This window comes from Rhinolophus sinicus, chromosome X (assembly GCF_036562045.2).
Source record: "Rhinolophus sinicus isolate RSC01 chromosome X, ASM3656204v1, whole genome shotgun sequence".
NCBI classification, from domain to species: domain Eukaryota; kingdom Metazoa; phylum Chordata; class Mammalia; order Chiroptera; family Rhinolophidae; genus Rhinolophus; species Rhinolophus sinicus.
In genome coordinates this window covers 17,031,325-17,053,056 of record NC_133768.1, presented here as the reverse complement: position 1 = coordinate 17,053,056, position 21,732 = coordinate 17,031,325, and the positions used below count along the sequence as shown (strand labels likewise).

Sequence of the window (21,732 nt, the reverse complement as noted above, 5' to 3'; positions counted from 1 at the left end):
ACACAACTGTTTTTTGCAAGGGGAAAAAAAAAAAAGAAAAAAAAAAAACAGGAAACCTATGCTCCACGACGTCACACCAAGACTTGAAAGTAAACTTAAAATTTCATCAAAATTGCATTTTGTATTTGGTAAACCACAAGCCAACAGAATACTAAAAATACCACCTGTTTTCTCTTCCATTCCCCAAGGTACCATAATTATAACTTGACACAGGATGGAAAACTGACTTACCAGCTTCAATGCATTCTGGCTTCAGGCAGTACTCCTGTTTAGCTTGGAGACTTAAGAAACCTTGACTCACTGAAAAAACAGACCAAAATAAAGAAATGACTGGTTTGTAGCAGACCACCATCAGGTAACCCACAGTCAGGCACATATGAGTATGCAAGACATTTGATATCAGTTCATCCTTCTCAGTATTGACGTGGAATTTAAAAATCCAGCTGGCTCAGTATCACAGAACCAGACTCTGATCACTAGCTAAGTAACCTTGGTGAGAGACTCTTGGTTGCTCTGAAACTCAGTTTCAGATGAATGGGCACAACTGCACAGTGCTTGTCAGAGTGGGACCCCTGGGTAGTGGCAGCCCTACAGACCTTCTGAATCAGAAACTCTGGGGTGGGGCCCAGCCATCTGCATTTTAGCAAGCCCTCCCGGGGATTCTGATGTTTGCTCAAGTTTAAGAATTCACTGGGCTAGATGATCTCTAAGGTCTCTTTCATCTCCAATTATCTGTGGTTTAAGTTTCATAATTTCACTCTTTATGCTTACAACTACATTCTTGTTTTAGAGATGGAAAAATTAAGACTTATGTCAATTTTTCATAAGTTTCGTAAGTAGAAGGAGAAAGCCAGAATGTGTGGCATTTAAAGTTCTGGATCTTATCTAAACCATCCACACAGACAAGGCCCAAAAAGGGGGGTGCGGGTAAATATACTCAGTAATCTAGCAAGAGTCATGCTCTGCCTGCCCCATATCCCACACACTCTCCTCCCTCCAGGCCCAGCCGAGCTACCAGACAGATGCAGCTTTGTGGAAGAAGTTTCCAATTACCTCCACCAAAACAAAACAGAACAAAAACCCAGCAAGATGGAAGCAGCTTTTCACCAATAGCTTAATTTCTCCCATCTGGCACAACATTATCTAAATGAATTTCTGCAGAAGCACAGAAGGGTGCCCCATTTGTAAACTCCAAGGTAGCACCTGGGCATTAGCAGATGTGAGTTTAGATTTCAAAAATATTTTTGGTAGCTGAGGAAGTTGTGGAGAATTTGTTATTGCTGTACTCTGTGAGCAGAAATAAGGAATCATTTGGAGATGTGGCCGTGGGGAGATGGATGGTGGGGGGTGAAGGGGGGTCCAAGGCCTTTTGTGGCATCCTCAACTGACAAGCAGAATCAGAAAGCAAGCAGTACCTATATTTCTGTTAGAGATGGAAGACCTGTACATCACTTGCCAGTGTGGCGATTTATATTATTTACTAACCCAAGTTCTAAGAGGAGTTGGCTTTTTCATTGTTCTTATATCTGCTGCCATCCTCCAAACAGCCTTTTTATCTGTGTTACATTATAGATTCAAGAAAAATGCCTATGGAACATCTCAGAACTATCTTAGGATAAAGGTGTGTTTTTATTTCTTTTAAAAGCAAAAAAAGAAAGTTAGGTAAAATTATATATGTACAGTGTAAACATTAGTATCAAATATTCCAACATGCCTGAGTGGTGGAACCATGGGGGAAATTTTTCCATTCAGCCTACTTCCATATGTTTACCAAATGTTCTTTAATGAGCATGTGTTATTTTTATAATGGGAAAATAAACTTTATTATAAATAATAATAGTTGTATGATTCTGGACAATATCTTCTTGATACTAGCCTTGTTTTATTTTAGAAGAAAGATAACGAAATATTTCATTTAAAGACATTACTTTGACGATACAAACTTTCAGTTGTAAAATAAATGCATCATGGGGATGTAATGTACAGCATAGTGACTATAGTTGGTAATACTGTATTGTATATTTAAAAGTTGCTAAGAGAAAATCTTAAAAGTTCTCATCAAAAGAAAAAATATGTAACTGTGTGGTGATGGATGTTAACGAGACTTATTGTGGCAATCATTTTGCGATATATACATATATCAAATCACTATGTTGTATACCTGAAGCTAATAGAATGTTACATGTCAATTGTATCTCAATAAAAAAAATTTTAAAGACTTATTCCTTTCATGGAAAATAATTATTGACCCAAAACCTCTAAGGAAGCAGAACTAAAATCAAATATCTTTATCTGAGGGTGAGTAAAAGGAAGGTTTAAATTAAATTAATTAAGATGCAGACAAACTCAACCCTTCAAGAAAGGGCATTATATCCACGGGGGGGGGGGGGGGCAGGAATATCTTAAGATCCTGCAAATAAATAAGGATCAACAAGCCCAGATAATGTGAAGGTGTAAGTGAATGAAATGGAGACAACAAAGAAAACAGTTTTCTTATAAAAAATGAAAATGTTACTTTTTACTGCTTAGGAGCTTTAAAAAAAAATCTTAAAAAGCAGTTTGGTTTCTCATTTCAGATTTCTCTATAACCAGCAGAAATGACCTCAGAGTGCAGAGAGCATGAGAATGAGCATAAAGTGGGAGTCAGCAAACTACGGCCTGTGGGCCCAGGCCAGCCCACTGCCTGTTTCTATACGGCCCACAGCTAAGAATGGTTCTTACATTTTTTAATGATTGGAAAAATCATAAATAGGATAATATTTCATGACACGTGAGAATGATCAGAAATTCAAATTTCAGTGTCCAGAATTCAGACTGTACCGGAATACAACCATACCCATTTGTGTACATATTGTTGATGGCTGTTTCTGTGCTACAACAGAGTTGAGTAGCTGCAACAGACACAGTATGGCCCAGAAAACCGAAAATGTTTACTCTCTGGCCCTTTACAAAGAAAAGTTTGCCCATCATTGCATTTGAGAAATATTGTGGGGAGGAAGAGAAGAAAGGACACTTTAACATACACTGGTTATAGGGGAAGCATATATCTCAGTCTGTTGAAATCTTGTTTCCAGACATATCTTCTGTTTGTCCCAAATAAATTTTTATAAAAATTCTCAAAAATAAAATAAACTGGTTATAGGCATTTAGTTATACCCAATATCTTAAATCCTAGTGCTCTAGGTTCTCTGACACCACCCAAGGCCAGTGGCAATCACTCTTACTGTAGAAGGACTAAGGTTTAGAAAAGAGATTAATTACCCTAGAGCCGAAAATACAAAGAGGTAAGGAGGAATGCTAGACATTGCAGAAAGGTGACTGAACTTGAACAGGCAGAAGAATATACCACAAAGCCAAACTGGAATCACCTTGAGGAGAAGAGGACCTTAAATGTTGTCATAAAGAGCATATTGCCTGGCAGGTCCCAGATTTTCAGACAATGACTTTGCTAGGTGCAGGATGGAGGTGGGAGGCAGAGCCTGGGGGACTAGGCAGTGAAAAAGTGTGGTGGGAAGAGAGGGAGTCTGAAATAGTGCAGATGCATTTCACAAAAATATCATTTATTTTTTAATTTGAGAGTATGCATTTATTTTCAAGCAAATGTCTCTAATGTATACATCCAAATGGATGTGGTCACCTGAAGCAATGCTTCTCAAAATTTAATTTGCAAATGAATCACCTGGGGATCTTGTAAAAATGTAAATTATGAATCAGTAGGTCTGGGGTGGGGCCCAGGATGCCAAGTGATGCGGATGCTGCTGGTCCACAGACCACACTTTGAATAGGCGAGGTGTAGAATGGCTATCCCCTTACTCTCTAACATCATTAGAGCTCCTCTTAAAGATTCGTGGTGAGAGCCAGGTTATTGGGCACACTGGAAAGTTACCTTTTTCTATTTTATGCAGGCCTCCTTACCCTAATAGCATTGCCTGGCTTGATGAATTTTACTGTGCTCTACAAGCTTTAGAGCTGATCCCAAAGAATCATGTTACCTCAAAGAACAAAGATTTGCTCCCATCAAGAATATTCCAACTAATATGCTACAGCCTCAGAATGCAATCATAACAATGGAATTTCAAAAAAGTTTCAAGCAGCAGTAACATCATTAAAAAGAGTACATATTTTTGCATAAACAATCATCATTTGGATTGTTAAATTGGGACTGTTTGCAAAACACAAACAGTCTAACTTTGTAGTCACTTCCCACACAGTATGTAGTCCCTTGGCATGCCGATATCATTTTTCCTCCAGTTTGGAATTTAAGAATAGGACACTTGCCTAAAACCCAGGTGCCAAGAAATCTCACAACAGTTTTCAAGAGCCACAAATTTGGTTGCAGGACTGGAGGTTTAGCTGTACCAGAAAGCAGTAAACCCATCTAATTCCCTAAATTTTCAGCCACAAAAAACATGGAAAGATGGTTTGCTCATTTTAGCAGAGTTTTCGACCACACAACCCTAACTCTTTTAAAGTTTAATTACTGCTTTTCCCCTGCCAAGATAAACATGGCCTCCTGCATCCTGTATATGCCAAGGAATGTTTCCAGGCGTGCTACATTTCAAACAGCACCTAGAATCTCCTAAGTATAGGGCTTGGTCTTACATCACTTTCAAGCTAATGAAATAATATGGGCTGTATGAGAAAAATACAAAGGGTGATAGTCAAGGGTTCAAAATACCTACAATCTTAGAACAGCCCTCTACCCTTTCCAAAGTATTTCCTTCTTTTTCACAGGAATACATTTGTATCATTATGTATACTCTCTGGGTACCTCATTCGCACCAAGAGTCATTAAAATACAATCATTTTAATTGTATTTAATTTAATCACAATACCTTTCAAATCTTGGGAGAAAACCTGTGTTTTCCTTCATATTAATTTCTAAATCTAATAAAAAGGCAGAGTTAAAACTTTATCCCACCAGAGTCACTGGATTAGAAAGGAATTGAAGAATACCATTAAAGGTGCATTTTTAAAGACTAATTTGCATTTTGTGAGTTAAATTTCATGATTCATTCAGGCAAACATCGACACAAATCAAATGGAAAGAAATTCCAGCATGGTTTTTATCATAATGTAAGTCTTTCCTCACAAAATAAATGAAAGTATCTGACTATGAATTCATAAACATTCATTTTGCTAAATGTAATGCATAAAAACACTGTTTGCCCGCTGCAACCGCATCCTCCAGCCACTCGAAGCCACTTCACACACACTTTGAATTCTGGACTATGCATTGGGTACTTGGGTGTATTTATTTATTTAGCCTCCTAAAGAAAAGGCTTCTTCTATTTGCATATTTAAGAGAAACGAAGGATGTACCACCTACTAACACAAGCAAACAGTCCTCCACCTGCATCCTGACAAGGTTTGCCAGAATAAAGCACAAGGAAACGTCATTGCACTGGCCCAGTCCCCTGGCCTCCAGAGCCCCACTTACCTAGAAAGAGCATGGTGCCCAGCGCCAGGGTGCCACCGATGAACACCACCAGGGCGATTCGAGTGACTCTGTTGGCCGACTTCCCAGTCTCCATGCTGCTCCCCGTTTCTGCCTCCATCGGGAGGGATGTAGAGGCCACGCAAGAAGAGAGTCGCTTTTTGTGGTTTGGTGGCTGGTCTCAAGAGTCTGTTAGGCGCTGACATCCAAGGTTGTCTTGCTCCTCTACTAATGGACAGCTTACAAATTTCCCGTCAGGAAATCTCCCCTCGCCACCCTTTCTCAAACAGTGCTTCACAAATAAAGTAAAAGAAATCCAAAATATTGGTTGCCTTGGCTCTCCCCCTGACCAGACAAAACAAACAGTGGTTGCTTTATCTTGGTGCTCTCCCCCCAGCAAAGTCCCTCTCAACCGATTGTTTGGCAGGCTCTTCTCTCAGGCGTTCCGAGTGTACATGTTTTACTATGTTGCTGAACAGATGTTTTAGCTATTTAAATGTATAGTCACTTGGGGAGAAAAAACTATTGTCTTTATCAAAACTGGATTCTCGTCAAACTCCCCCTAACCATGATAAGTTAGGTGGCAAGGATTCTCCAGACCCACTTCAAGATCTCAACGAATCACGTAATTCTTTTGCAATAATCATTCTGCTCGCCTGAATTGTCTTCATCAAAGATATTCTTTCAGTGTGCAAGTCCCTTTTTAAAGCCTTCTAAGAGTGCCTGGGATATCCTGGAGCATTTTATTTTAGGAACTTTGTGTATGACAGCATGTGCCAAAAATCAGAGTCATAGTCCAGTGCAGTGCAAAGTAGCAATTAAGACAACCTACAGAGGCTGATGGTTTGGACAGGAACGTGTTTTTTTAAAGAGGAAGAAAAAGCACTTCCTCTCTGTAGTGCTAAGAATTGTTCAAAGACAGGTAAGTATTTGAATTAAGTTTATTAGCAACCACAAAAAACTATGGTAAAAAAAATTTTCCCTGCATGTTTTGATGAAAAGTGTGCCCATGTGTTTTTGTCCTCCAGTCACAAGGAGGTAGCCATTGGCTATGATGTTTTTGTGTTTACATAAAGCACTCATTTCAGCAGATTCCCCAGGATGAATTCAAAGGCAATTGGTTTCACTGGAAAGATGGATTAATAACTGGGTCTTTGAGTTCTTTGATTATGCTAACATTTAAGTTATGAAAATCTGCTTTCTTCATAGGAAAGAGCAACCGATATTCTAATGCCATTGAAATGATACAGATTTCATTATCCAATGATATAGATATCATTAATTCACAACACAATTATTACCTACCTGTTTTTGTTCTACTGGAAGTCATAGGACAGTGGGAGTGGGGGTGGAGGATTCAGCTACATCTAGAAATCAGTAGAGCACTTTTCTCGTTCAAAACTTGTGCCTGTGGCCCTGGAGGTCACACCAGAGCTCAGCAGGCACTGATGAGTCCATTATAACATGGTCCCAAGTTCATGGTCTTATCTGGCTGGTCCTTGTCAGGCCTTAGACCCTTTAGCATGGGATTCTCCCAAGGTTTCAGACTTATTTCATAACATACCCTACCTTACTTTCTGCTCATTTCATTTTGCCCCAACGTTCAGTAGAGAATTAGCCTTTGTCCAAATTATGACATCATGGTATGTTGTAGATATGTGCTCACTGTCTGTTGATGTTATTTGTTGTTGTTGTTGTTATTATTATTATTATTCCATAACACATCCTAGCAGACCTTTGGCTCCTAAGATGGGATTCTCCTAAGAGTTTTTGGACTTGACTCCGTAATACTTTTTAGACTGTGAGCTCATAAGGTCAAGAATCACATCCATCAGGTTCAATGCCACAGCCCCAGTATCTACAGTTCCTTGCCCATAACAGCAAAGGAAGAAATAAGAGCAATGAAAATCATCCAAATTAGCCCTAGCCACTTGCTCTTAAAAAGCAGCTTCAGGAACCTCAGATGCTAGTGTCTGGGGTATTCTCAGTCTACTAGTTCCTTCTAAATGTTCAAATGGTAATGATACTTCACATGGGCATAGCACTTTCATATCCCATTTTAACCTCATGGGAAACCCGTATACTTGATAACAAAGGTATTTTTATCTCTGTTTTGCAAATGAGAACATTGAGACGCAAGAACCAGCCTCAGGTGGCATGAGAAAAACACAAAATAGAAAGATGGCAAGGAGGATCACTGTCATACACAATCTCCAAATCTCCTTATACCTTTCCAGGTCCAGACTGACATACAATGGTGGCTATGAGATGCCAGCTGGAATAGCCATTACCCTCCTTGGACTGGTGATTTACCCAGAGGTGAGGGCAATTGGGCTTACCTTGAAGTACACCTATCCATCACTTAATGACATAAATTCATTCCAGAACATTCAACTGCTAAGTGAAAAACCATTAAATAAAAAAAATACTTTCATTAATTGTCACTGGAAAATTATGATGTGTTCCATCCCAAACTAAGATATGCAAATGCAGATAGAAAAATATATTAACTGAACAATGAAAACAAGTCTATAAAAGTAATTAACAGCTTTCAAGATATTGAAAACAGTTTGTTTGTGTAATGCAATGTAATGAAGATTTATTTTACTCACCAAAGGAATAAAGGAAGACTTGAGAATGAATGGGAATTAGTAGAGGAAAGGGTACAGGTGAATCATTCATTATAAGGTGTGTTCTTCATTCTGTGCCATTTTCTACATTAGTTTTCAACCTTTTGGGAAATGACGATTATCTTCCTCTCAAAATGCACTTTATTTTTCAATTATGGTTGACATTCAATATCAGACTATACTTTAAAATAAAGTTATAACATAGGAAAAAATCCCTTTAGGGCAAAACCAAGTGCAAAACACAGAGAAATAACTAGTGTTCACAAAAGACAAAAGCAAGAGTCTGCAAAGTAGGGCACGTGGGCCAAATGTGGCCCACTGCCTGTTTTTTGTAAATAAAGTTTTATTGGAACAAAGCCATGCCCATTTATTTACATACTGTCTGATTGCTTTCATGGTACAAGATCAGAGTTGAGTAGTTTTGTGAAAGTGACATTATGGCCTGCAACGCTTAAAATACTTACTTTCTGGCCCTTTACAAAAAACGTTTACTGATCTCTGGACTAAAGAGTAGTAGAAGATGCTGCCTGTTCACCCTAGCTACATGGCACACACAAAGTGAAATGTTCATCCACACTTGACCCACTTCTCAAAATCATTCTATTTGATGTTCTCTAAATACAAGCTGCTATGTCAGGGAAATTGGTCAATGTGTCTTTGCCTGAAACTGTGATAGTGAAACTACAGCATATTATTTAGTGTTTTGGGGTGAAAAGTCCTTATCCTGTGATTTAAAAAGGGCAGTTGTCAAAAATTTTTATAATTTCTCAAGAGCTATGAAAATTAGTTAACTTAAAAGTCACTATGCATATAAGTCTCTTAGCAGTCTGGCCTGCACCCACCCAATTGGTTCAATTAAGAACCTCCAGGACTATCTTGAGCCTTACCTGGAATCAACCAATGAATCAACAGAAGTTTCTTAATATTTCTCAGGTTCCTGGCAATGTACAAGGCCCTGTGAGGGATGACGAAGAAGCCATGCCAGAGATTCTGGACTGGTAAACTAGGCTGTCATGAGAATATGCAAAATCCTTAGCAACTTAGTTATAGCACACTAAAGGTCAGTAAGTGCCTAGAGAAATAAATATCCCTGAGCAGATTTGTTAGGAAGACTTCCAGAAGGAGGACTTGCAAGAATAGACAGTTTGAGGGGAAAAAAGGGAAGGTTTCTTGATAAGCCACGCCCCACCCCAAGATGAGAGTTGCCTGGTCTCTCCATGTAGGACTCACAGGTAAGATTATTTATTCAGAGATAACTGAATCCTGCAGCCTGCGCACAACTTCAGTGGCAGAGATGACAACTGAAGCCCAGTCTTTACGCTGGACATGAGTACATCTGGTTAGTGCTTGGATGTGCGGGGTCTTCTGTTTCAAGCAATGAAATCCCATGTGGGCCACAATTTCAATGAGAAAGAAGGAAATGATTCAAAACCTAAAAACTATATTCAACCATCCCCTGGAAGGAGGCGGCAGGGAGGGAAGAGAGGAGAGGGAGAGGAGAGCTAAATCCTGAAAACTCAGAGCTGGGAGCTATAGGGCTCTGTTATTTGTTGGCAGGTCCTTCAGAAGAGGGAGGGTTCAAGTCCAAGGCCTTCCACTAATGAGACTCATTACTCACATTATATCTGATCTTTTCAAACATTTCTTAGCTAAGTGTTCTATCTCCTTTTACAGATGAGGAAACTAAAGTTTCGAGCTATTAAATGATTTGCCCAAGGTCACATAGCAGGTATTTGTCTTAAGGCCTGAGGGATTTCTCATTCCAATCTCTTTTCTCTCTGCCATGTTACTTGATAAATTTGCTTATCTCCCTCAGATAATTAGTAAAGGTAGGTAGCATGTCAAAATGACACTTGAGCAGAGGAAAAGCGATAATCAATGCTTCCTCTAGTTCTCTTGTTGAAAAGACTAATTACCACGTTTCATTTCCTTAACAGGAACAGCAGCCATCATTTAATATGGGGGAGGGGAGAGTTTTTCAGTTGGGGAACAAAAATAGCAATACGTAAAATATCTCCTGATTTGTGTCTGGTAGTAATTGCACATTAGAAAGGACATGTAAATTTGAAGGGCTATCGCTCCACGTATTGCACTTGTTCATTTCTGAGCCTAAAGGAGGGTTTTATTCCTTGATATGCTCACCTCCTTGGCCACACAGCTACTATTTCTTCAGTGTGCACTCAGTTAATGTGTATTATCATCAGTCTTTACAGCAATCCTATGGTATAAGAATCTTTTGCCATGTTTTACAGATAAGGACACTGAAGCTGGCAGAGGATAAGAAGTATTCCCAAAGTCAGATGATGGGTAATTGACAGAGCCTATTAGAACTCAAATCTATCTGGCTCCTGTTTTGAAATGTTCTCAGGATTTGTTTTCATCAGGTGTGATAAGAGGACAGGCACAGAGACAGCCTTTGAAAAAGAGTTGATTACTCACAGTTTCCAAGAGGAGGGGGCATGCAATGCAGAATCACATGCGGAAGCACCCGGGTTGATCAGATGGCAGACGGACTGAAGGGACGATATGGGCAAAAGCCTGTGTTGAGGTTTGCAAGGGAAGAAATGGGTGAGGCAGGGGAAGCAGCTGAGCACGTTCAGGATGGGATCGCTTGAATAATTTCCGCTGGCTCTGATCTATGGAGTGGTTTCTAGTTTTCCAGTACCTGACCCTGGGGTGATTTAGGGCAGGGGGATAGTGACCTGGACTGCAGAAGCTTGATAAAAGGAGGTGGGTGCGAGTAGCACTGGGGATTGCTTGGTTTGCACTTCAAAGGCATTTCAAGCCATTTAATATCTCTTGGAATTAGTTAACTCTGTAAGGGGCAGTCCCTCCCTGGGTCCACAAGGCCCCAAGATGTCAACAAAAATCACACAATATAGAAAATGAACATGATTAATACCACTCCAAATCCTATAAAAGCTTTCCCAAAGCATTCCATTGCATAGTACTTTTTAAAGCATAATAACTATTCACCCAACAAGTGCTTACATGCTACATCCTCAAACTGACCTACCCTGACCCCTTGGTGAGATTACTAACCTATAGCAGTTTGTATGCTTTTGATTAAATACAGTCAATTGTTCGAGATGGCTTAGTCAGATGTTTATGAAGGCAAGAGGCATATAGAGAAGTGATTTTCAAGTTTGAGTGGTCAGGCACCAGAATCTCCTGGGGCGGGGGGGGGGGAGCTGGTTAAAATACAGATTGCTGGGCTCTCTCCTTCAGGGGTCTGATTCAGTAGGTGTAGGGTGGTCTGAAGTTTGCATGTCTAACAAGCTCCCACACGAAGTCAGTGCTGCTGGTGTGAGGACCCCACTTTGAGGACCACGGGCTTAGAGAAACCATTGAATCTCTTTATGATGTAGTAAGGTGAACTGAAGAACTAACAAAACTAAACATTACACTTCTGTAGTAAAACTGGGGATGACATTCAACATGTTTAACAACCAGTATGGCACGGTACTAACCAGGGGACTGGGGCTAGTTTCAGTGGCGACTGCTATGCTAGGCTGTTATGACTTTTAAATTAACATTTGTTAAGTGGAACTCAGGGTGCCTGATGGTGAACTGTGGTTCAACAAAAGACCTCAAGGGAAACTGAAATAGAGAAGTTCATTACTCAAGGGTCCTGGAGGAGGTACATGGCACAAATTGAGGGGCCGGCCACACAGGGAGGTGAAGACATGATGCAGAGAGAGAGAGGCAGGACTGCGGCACATGCCTTTACTAAGGTCTGTGGCTGGAATGTTTTGGGTTACTGCGCTAAAACCATATTGGTCAATTCAAACCCAAAAAGAGTGGAGTTTGACTAAGCTCCGTGGGGTCTTCTCTAAGAGGTGCACAAGTGGAAGGCCCAGGGAGGCAGGGGAGACTGTTAACCACAAGGGCTGTTGGGGAAGTCATATCAGGAACTTAACATTTGCTTGTGTCCCTGTGGGCTGTTACCTAGAGCATGCGCTTACATGAGGAGTGTCAGTATAAGGCCCCCTGCAGGCTACTTGGCCAAACAAAATGGAAGCCAGGGCAGCAATACCATGGAGTAGCTTAGGTAAATGCTCAACGCAGGCACTACCTCTTAGGTGTTGGATCGAAGGGTCCCAAGAGAGGGACTGGGGTGGGTGAAGCTGCAGAGGAGCCTGGAGCAGCAGCTATCCATACCTAAGTTAGGAGGTATTTCACCCCTTAACAACTGCAGCCACGCTGGTGTGAACCAACTGATTATAGTCCTAAGAAAAATTTCCTTTTTATCTTTTTATTTATTTTTGTTTTTTCTCCTTGGATTTTCTGTTTGTTTTTGAGAGATAAATCTCAAATGGACTTCTGATGGTTTTTAAAGCCTTTCAGTGGCTGCTGTCAGCTTTTAGAAAAATTTCAAAATGCTTCATATGGAGGTCCTGCATGACTGAACTCATGCAATCCTCTCAGCTCATTTTGGGCTGCTCAGTTTATACCTTACATACCAGTCATTCTAAATTTCTTAAAGTCCCCAAACACTCCAAATTTCACCAATCTTTGTGCCCTTAGGAAAGATTTCTCAGGCAGCCAGGTCGCTCAGTGGTTAGAGCACAGTGCTTATAATACCAAGGTCTCCGGTTCGAGTCCCATATGGGCCAGTTAGCTGCGTCCTTCACAGCTAGACTGAAAACAGTGACTTGACTTGGAGCTGAGCTGCACCCCCCACAACTAGATTGAAAAACAACGTTTTGACATGGAGCTGATGGGTCCTGGAAAAATACACTGTTCCCCAATAAAAACTTTAAAAAAAAAAAAAGAAAGAAAGATTTCTCCGTTGGCTTGGAAACCCATTTTCTCGGGAAACTCAGATTCATCTTTTAAGACTCAGCTCCAATTTTGCCTCCTTAGAAGACTTCTCCTAGACCCCTCTTATCAAGGACATGGGGGCAACCTGTCATATCACTTAGATTGTATTCCAATAATCTATAGAAATTTGCCCCATTAGATTAGGGGTATGCTGAGGGCAGGCATTCACCATATCACATCAATTTTAAGTGGGACTTTCTTTCAAGCTCTGACATCTCTAGAAGTAAAGTGTACCTCCCAGCTGACAGTATGGCATAATTTGACAGCACATTTCTTTCCTAATGGTACCTAGTATTGTGGTGCATCTTACAATCAGTGGTATCTTAGATTCAATGACATAAGCTTTTCTTCTTCCCTGTATTCACATTTCCTTGTGCAATACTGAACACTCGGGATATGCTTTGGTTCTCAGCTCCACTCTGACCTTCTAGCATGTTCAACATGATGTCCCCAAACTACTCCCTTGCCAGAGACTCCCTTGCCAGCTGAGTTTCTCTTCGATTCTGTCCATGGGAGGCATTAGCCCACTTCTGGTTTTTCTTTACTGCTCCTGGTTCTATCTGTGGTTCCAGCAGGCAAGCGTGGGCTCCTACAAGAGTGGGGCCGGAGGTGAGAGCAGCAGGGGCGTATGGCTGCCAGGGACCACAGACTCCAGTAGCATCACGGGGACTGTGGCTCCTGGAGTCCTGCTCAGCAGCAGCCACCGCAGGGGTGACTGTGTTGCGTACTCGGGCTCGATGCCTTTCCCCCTTTTGTGGCTCCAGCCTGAAGAGCAGTGGCAGCTTTCCGCAGTTACTGAACTCTGGGTAACATCGTCCCCTCTTTGCTCTTTCTGCCCTTCCAATACCTTTGGAGCCAATTCCCTGCATTAAACACGCTCTCTTTGAAATACCTAGAGTGGTTTCTGCTTTCCTACCTGAACATTGACAGCTCCAGTTCTCTTCTGTAACTTGCAGCAGTGCCATTCAGGTTAATACACGTTTTCATGCTGCCAGGCACTACATACAGCGCAGTGGCGACAGTGGTTTAAGTGCATGGGATCCACCACACGACTTCCTGGATTGAATTCCTAGCACTTACTGCTACTTACCTCTATCTGACCTTGATACAATTGCTTTATCTTTCATGGTCTCCATTTTGTAATCTGACAAATAAAGGCAACAATAGTGTCTACCTTATAGAGTTATTATGGGATGAAATGACCGGTGCCTGAAGACATGTTAGGCATCATTATTGCTGTGCCTCTTAATATTTCATATGTTTTGTCATCACCCATAGATGCCTCCTGGTGTTTTTTTTTTCTTTTAATTCTTATTCAGGGCTGTCTATACCTATGGGAAGTACTCAGTGCAGATTTGTTGGAGAAGGGAAGGAGGAAGAAAGAATGGAATGGAAAAGAAAGGAAGGGAAAGGTAAGGAATGGGAAGAGGATGGGAGGGGAGGGGAAGAAAGAAGAGAGAACGGGAAGAAAGGGGAGGGGGCCAAAGCAGTGAAAGCATTGAGGGCTCAGGCAGCAGCTACTTTCCAAGAGGCATAGAATTATCTTAATATTTTAAGAATCGGCATAGCCATACATTTGCTTACCAACAGAATATCAGCCTGGCTCCCTCCCTCATCCGTTATCTTAAAGTCACATCAACTCTGGCTCTTCCCCAACACAAGATGCACAAATGAACACTGCCAAAAGCACTGTTGATGGTCTTCGCTCTGTCTGAAAGGTATGTCAAAATGGTGCCTGTCTTTCATATCCAGAATAAACAATACAGAATGTGTATAAAGCAATTAGAAAAGACAGATAACCCAGTAGAAAAAGTAGACCAAAGATTTGAAGAGACATTTCACAAAGAGGTTATCTAAGTGACCGATAAACCTACAAAAAGGGGCTCAACTTCACTGGTCGTTAAGGAAATGCAAATTAAAGCCACAACAATATCCCCTCTTGTCTGGTCCCTTCTCTTGCCCTTCCCTGCAGACCCTGGTGGTCCTCCCGTCCTAGTTGGTTGGGTTCCTATTGGTAGTAAGAACAGCCAGGTGTGAACATACACCTGTTTGCCTCCTCCTGTCTTTGAGCCACTTGAGGACTGGAATCGTGATCTGGACACCTTTATACCCCTGGGACCTGACAGAGAAGGCACTTAACATTGCACGCTGAATGCAACTGGAATCCCAGTGAGATGACAGAAGTCGGCCTGAAAAGGCTAGGTGCAGAATGCGATTTTGCAGCCGGGATGAAGAGAAAGGAATAGAGAGAGAGCAGCGGTAACGGGCCCTTTCTCTGTAGCTACTAGACACGATCAAGGACAAGAGGGAAATCATTTCTTTCAAGATAGTGGCTGAGGAGTCTTTTTTGTCCCTCTTATGCCATAATAATTCACCATTGGATTCCTTAATGTCAAGTGCTCTCTGGGTACATTGAGCCTGGTTTTTATCCCTGTTCTCTAGATCTTTCTGTCAATAGAATACTCCGTGGAAAATGGGGAGGGGGGAAGAAGGGATGCACATTAAATAGGGCATCTTCTACAAATGGAAGAACAGAACTAAGATAAGATTTTCAAATTTCAACTGATTGTTTTCAGTTTCCTAATGCATTCGAAATTTTTACACTAAAAAGAGCTTTTTGGACACAGTATAACATTTGCCATTATTCTTCCAAACATAGCTTAATGAGTACTCACAGTCCTTTTTTTTTTTAAATTATACTATAGTTCCTCAAGCCCAATCCTACATTGTGGGGTCTGAGGCAAGAGTACAAATGGAGGTCCATCCACATACCATTTAAAGTTGTAAATCAGACTATAAACTGTTAAGTCAAATATAGTCTATCTTCCTAACATGGAAATATACCTCATATCCACCAGGAAGGCCAGGTTCCAATTCAGAATTCTCAGACCATGTGAAGTTCCATGCAAAACGATGTCGGCACAGGGCCCTCAGCACACTCCCTTTCCTCTGCTCAGACCCCCCCTCCCCGTCAGCAGCGCCTTGCCCACCCGCCGGAGCTGAGGCAGAGTCTTCCATCAGGATGATGGGATAACAGTCTGAGAAACAGACACCCATGGGCCCTGGAAGTGGGCTCTGAGCAGTTTGGACAGGAAATTTCAAGTCTTAGGAATACACAAACTGTCCTAGAAGGGGACAGGGGACATTCCCCTTGGTACTGCAGACCCCTCACCCCATGGTGAGGGGCACAGCCAGAGGAGAGCCAGAGTGAAGCCCTCCTGAAGCCAGGACCCAGGGCAGGGCCCCTTTGGCCCAGGATTAAGGGCAAAACCATAGCCCTCATCACAAAGCTTACACTTTAAATCCTTTCACATCCAACCTACCCAGATAGATTTAAACAAGAATTTTTTTTTAAGAGAAATATAGATCACAGATGTTGGAGATGAGCTCCTACTGCAACTGAAGGCCTTGACAGCTAAAGCAAAAGGAAAAAGACCTCAGTTAGGTGTTCTTAAGTAAAGTAATTTATGCAAGTTCATTTGTTTAAGGAGACAATGTTTTTGAATATGTCAAATTCCAGGAATGTTTTGTTGTGTTAGGATTATATAAAATCTATCAGGTGATATATGAATTTCAAAAAAAGTAATACATTATATAAACAGAAAAGATCATTTGGCTTCCCAAGGAGGTGATAAATACTACATTACACTATGGCAATGTAATGCCTCGCTGCCATTATTAGCCATAATTCCCACTTGGAGTTCACTGCTCATCTCAAAGGATAAACATTATTTAACTGTAAAAACTCCCAATCATATCCACTCAGAGGATCGATTCTGTTTAATTACGATGTTCCTGTAATGGTGAAAAGGCTGGATTATTTTTGCTCGAAGCTAGCACACCAAGTCCCATGGTATGGTATAATTAAGAACAACCGTTTACTTTTTCTTAAATTCAACACCCCTCACCCTCACCTCAAAAGCTAGACATTAAAGTACTAAATATAATGATCTTGGTAAACCAAATTGCTATGTTCCTGGCAGCCCTTCCCTGCTGTTTCCCTTAAACATTTCTATCTGAAATGATGAATAAAAAAAGAAAAGAAACCTGGAAAATATACAGCTATCCCTTCACTGTATCTTCCACCTAACCATCAGTTTCCGTCCGAGTGCTTAAAAACACTCACTCTCTCCTTCTTCTGTCCTTTCTTGTCCATTTTATATTGTTATTTGCATTATTTCAAATGTCCATGGGGCACACCGTGCAGGATCATGACACACCAGCCCACTATTCTAAGTCTATGAGGTAGTCTCCCCCAGTACATTGGGGACATTTTTGAGGGCTTTCGGTCATCTTGGTTTCAATAACCAAGGATACTCTGGATACTCCCTATGCATACCTAGGGAGTATCCAGAATGTTACTGAATGAATAAATGCACCTTGTTGCCTTCATGAACTACAGAGTATTGAGCTACTGTGACATCAACAATATCAGAATCATATAAATAAATGGGACTACATCAAACTAAAAAGCTTTTGCACTGCAAAGGAAACCACCAACAAAACAAAAGGGCAACCTACTAGATGGAAGAGGATATTTGCAAATGACATATCTGATAAGGGGTCAATATCCAAAATATTTAAAGAACTCATACAGCTGAACATCAAAAAACAAACAATCCAATTTAAAAATGGGCAGAGGACTTGAATAAACATTTTCCTAAAGAGGACAGATGGCCAACAGACATGAAAAGATGCTCAACGCCACTAATTATCAGAGAAATGCAAATAAAAACCACAATGTGATACCACCTCACACCTGTCAGAAATGTCTATCATCAATAAATCAACACACAACAAGTGCTGGCGAGGATGTGGAGAAAAGGGAACCTTCGTGCACTGTTGGTGGGATTGTGCAGTCACTATGCAAAACAGTATGGAGGTTCCTCAAAAAATTAAAAATGGAATTATTTTATGACCCCGTAATTCCCAGTATTTATCTGAAGAATCCGAAACACTAATTTGAAAAGATATATGCACTCCTATGTTCACTGCAGCATTATTTGCAATAGCCAAGATATGGAAGCAACCTAAGTGTCCACTGATAGACAAACGGATAGATGAGATACACACACACACATACACACACACACACAGAATATTACTCTGCCATAAAAAGGGATGAAATCTTACCATTTGCGACAACTTGGATGGCCCTAGAGGGTATTGTACTAAGTGAAGTAAGTCACACAGAGAAAGACAAATACCATATGATCTCACATGTGGAATCTAAAGAACAAAATAAACGAACAAACAAAACAGAAACAAACTCAAAGACACAGAACAAACTGATGGTAGTGAGATGGGAGGGGGGGTTGGGAGGATGGGTGAAAAAGGTGAAAGGGATTAAGAAGTACAAACTGCCACTTATAAAAACAGTCACGGAGATGTAAAGTACAGCATAGAGAATATAGTCAATAATATGGTAATAACTATGTTTGATGCCAGATGGGTATTAGATCTGTCAGGGGATCACTTTATAAGGTACATACATGTCTAATCACTATGTGGTACACCTGAAACTAAGATAATATTGTATGTCAACTATAATTGAAAAATAAACATAAAAAAAAGAATATCAGAATCAGTCCCCATAAAAATGAATTAAACTAGTGCATTAGCACTATAAAGTTTAGACCCTAAGAACTGGAAAGCCTAGATATAAAACCCTGGATGATTCCATTCCAATCCCACCAAGACAGGGAACAACAGAGAAAGAGAGAGAACTCTCAGAACATAGTGGCAAAGACAAGACTGACAAGCTATGCCCTCGTGACAGCTTTTTTAAGATGCACTTAGTTTTAATTACATTTTATAATCACCAGGAGACTAGCTTTGGCTACTATAAACATTGAACTTAATCCAAGGTTATTTTTTAGAGGTGAAATTGAAAAAGATATCAGATTCTGGAAATGCTTAGAAGGAAATCATTCTGAATGGGGTTGGAGTAAGCGATCAATAGAACACGGCAGCTAATGCCTTTCTTCTCCTGTACTTTCCTCTTTTAAATGTGTTTTAACACTATGAGCTGCCTCTGATCACTTTTGGGAATATGTGGGTTATAAAGTATGAAAAAAGACAGATAACCAAATGGATTTCATGGCTTAGCAAAGCACAATTTTGTGGTCATTAACAAACCAAGTTACTTTGTGTGTATGGTGTAAAAGTGGTCTAGTTTCATTCTTTTACACGTGGTTATCCAGCTGTCCCAACATCATTTATTGAAGAGACTTTCTCCATTGTATGTTCTTGGCTCCTTTGTCATAAGTTAGCTGTCCATATATGTGTGGCTTTATTTCTGGGTTCAGTTCTGTCCACTGGTCTCTGTCTGTTTTTCTGCCAACACCATACCATTTTGATCACTATAGCTTTGCAGCAAAGTTTGAAATCAGGGAGCATGACACCTCCAGCTTTGTTCTTTTTTCTCAAGATTGCTTTGGCTATTAGGGGTCTTTTGTGGTTCCATACAAATATTAGAATTTTTTGTTCTAATTCTATGAAAAATGCCATTAGGATTTTGATAGGGATTGCAGTCAAGCTGTAGATTGGTTATGGACATTTTAATGATGTTAATTCTTTCAATTCATAAGCACAGAATATGTTTCCATTTTTGTCTTCTTTTCAACAATGCCTTGTAGTCTTCAGTGTACACGTCTTTCAATTCCTATGTTAAGTTTATTCCTATGTATTTTATTCTTTTTGTTGCAATTGTGAATGGGATTGTTTTCTTCATTTTTCTTTCTGATAGTTCGTTGTTAGTGTATAACAACACAACAGATTTTTGTATATCAAAATGAATTAAAAGACTATGATTTCACTTATATGTGAAATCGAAAGAAACAAAAATGAACAAAGCAAAACAAAAACAGACTCATAAAAACACAGAACAAACTGATGGTTGCCTGAGGGGAAGGGGGTACGTGGAAGGGTGAAAAAGGTGAAGGGGAATAAGACGTACAAGCTTCCAGTTATAAATTAAATAAGCCACAGAGACGTACTGTACAGCATAGGGAATATAGTCAATAACATTGTAATAACATTGCAGAGTGACAGACAAGGTCCACAAACTTAATACTCTTCAGTGTAACTACATTTGATAAAATATTTGATTCACAGCATCTTCAGCAATTTGTTTTAATGTGGTTGTTTAGCCTTTGATAACTGATCCCACATAACTTAGCTGCTAATTCAAATGTTTAAATTTAATGTTTAAAAATAAATTGTTTAGTGGGCCATCAGAAAAAAATTGTCATCTTAACTGTGATCAACATCTTTTCCCTTTTTGTAATATTCTAAGATAAAATACAATCCATTGACATTCTGTAGCCATGTGTATATCTTTTTTAAAGTACATTTTTGGCACAGTCCCATCAACTATCACCTTCTCCAAGTGCAAAAAGGCTGTTGGACCCAGAAACAGGCCCATGAATAAATGCATAACTTAATGTAGGACAACAAATGCATTTTAAATCATTGGGGAATGAATGGACAATTTCATCAAGGGTATTGGGACAAGTGGTGATCACAATGGAAAAAATACCCAACAATTCATAACATACCGGAAAAGTAAAACTTCCCCACAGCCTACCAAAAAAAAAAAAAAAAAAGAAAACAGAATGCCAGATAAATGAAAGACCTAATTATGAAAAGCAAAGATTTAAAATATTGAAAAACATATATATGAGAAAATTGGACTAGGGAAAGTTTTTGTAAATGAGAAACAATAAACATAAACCATAAAGGAAACAGATTGACAAATCTGACTATATTAAAATAAAAACTCATGTATCCAAAAACACTATTAATAAATGAAAAGACATTATAGCCAAAGCTAATCTTCTGATGATTATAAAATATAATTAAAACAAAATGCATCTGAAAAAGATTTCACAAGGGCAGACTGAGGGTCAGGTACTTGTAACAAAAAAGCAACACTGGATTATTATACTGAAGATATAAACACAGAGATCAATTGGAAAATAAAGGCTCAATAGCCAATGGACAAAAGACAGGCATTTTTTCCCCAGGAACACAGGCTGGCCAATTAACTTATAAAAATGCGCCCAACCTCATCAGTAATCAGGTGAATGAAAATTTAAACCATAGAAATTACCACTTCACACCTCTAGGCTAGCAAAAATGTTAAAGTCTAACGAAGCCAAGTGTTGGCAATGGAACCACTTTAGCTCTCATGCCCTGATCATAAGTGTGTAAATCGGTACAACACTTTGGGAAGCAATTTGGTAACATCTAATAAAGTTGAAGCCTAGAGAAGCAAACATGTGAGAGGTACTGGAAGAGCTGGGGGGGGGGTTGGTTTTTTGTCTACAAAAGAGGTGCCTTTTCTAAAGGAATTGCACATTTAAGGCCAGGAGCCAAGCAGTGGCGAGTAACAGGAAAAGGATAAGGCATAGGTCACCTCTGATAAACTGCCAAGTACCTTTCTAACTTCTGATGGCTTTTGTTTATTAGCCCTTCACATGCAGTGATGTTTTAAAGCAGTGATGTTTTTAAAGGAGCTCTTTGGCACATAACAAAAACCCATAGTCATGTGAATATTTTCCAACTTCTCCATTGCTTTTTTCTGTGAAGATGTTGGCATTAGTCTTCCAAGTTTTACAGGCCTGTGGGTTTCGGCCTGGTTAAATGCATCTATCCCATGAAAGGGAGGCTGGTCTTTTTCTTTTTTTTTTGGTTGTTAATTTCTTTCTCCATATATCAATGCCGAGTTAAAACATAAATTAGTCACTATTCTTACTGTTACGTTGAATGACCGGCTAAGTCCTTTGTACAGTACTGGGTCTTCTACACCCAAACTGCCAGATACGTTATCTTTTTGAT

General features: G+C 40.0%; 1 protein-coding gene across 2 annotated transcripts in view; it reads right to left on the bottom strand.

Annotated features, from left to right (window-relative positions):
* The window catches only part of PHEX (phosphate regulating endopeptidase X-linked), a 205,005-nt gene extending 198,581 nt beyond the window's left edge, over positions 1-6,424 (bottom strand). The window contains exons 1-2 of one of the 2 annotated variants that reach the window (XM_074323776.1): positions 5,441-6,424; positions 232-300 (exon numbers count right to left, since the gene is read on the bottom strand). In XM_074323776.1, coding sequence (XP_074179877.1) covers positions 232-300; positions 5,441-5,558 — 187 coding nt within the window. In that variant the 5' untranslated portion in view covers positions 5,559-6,424. The remainder of the gene's footprint in view (positions 1-231; positions 301-5,440) is intronic. The other variant, XM_019714582.2, reaches the window with a different exon arrangement.
* Between the last annotated feature and the right edge of the window lie 15,308 nt (positions 6,425-21,732).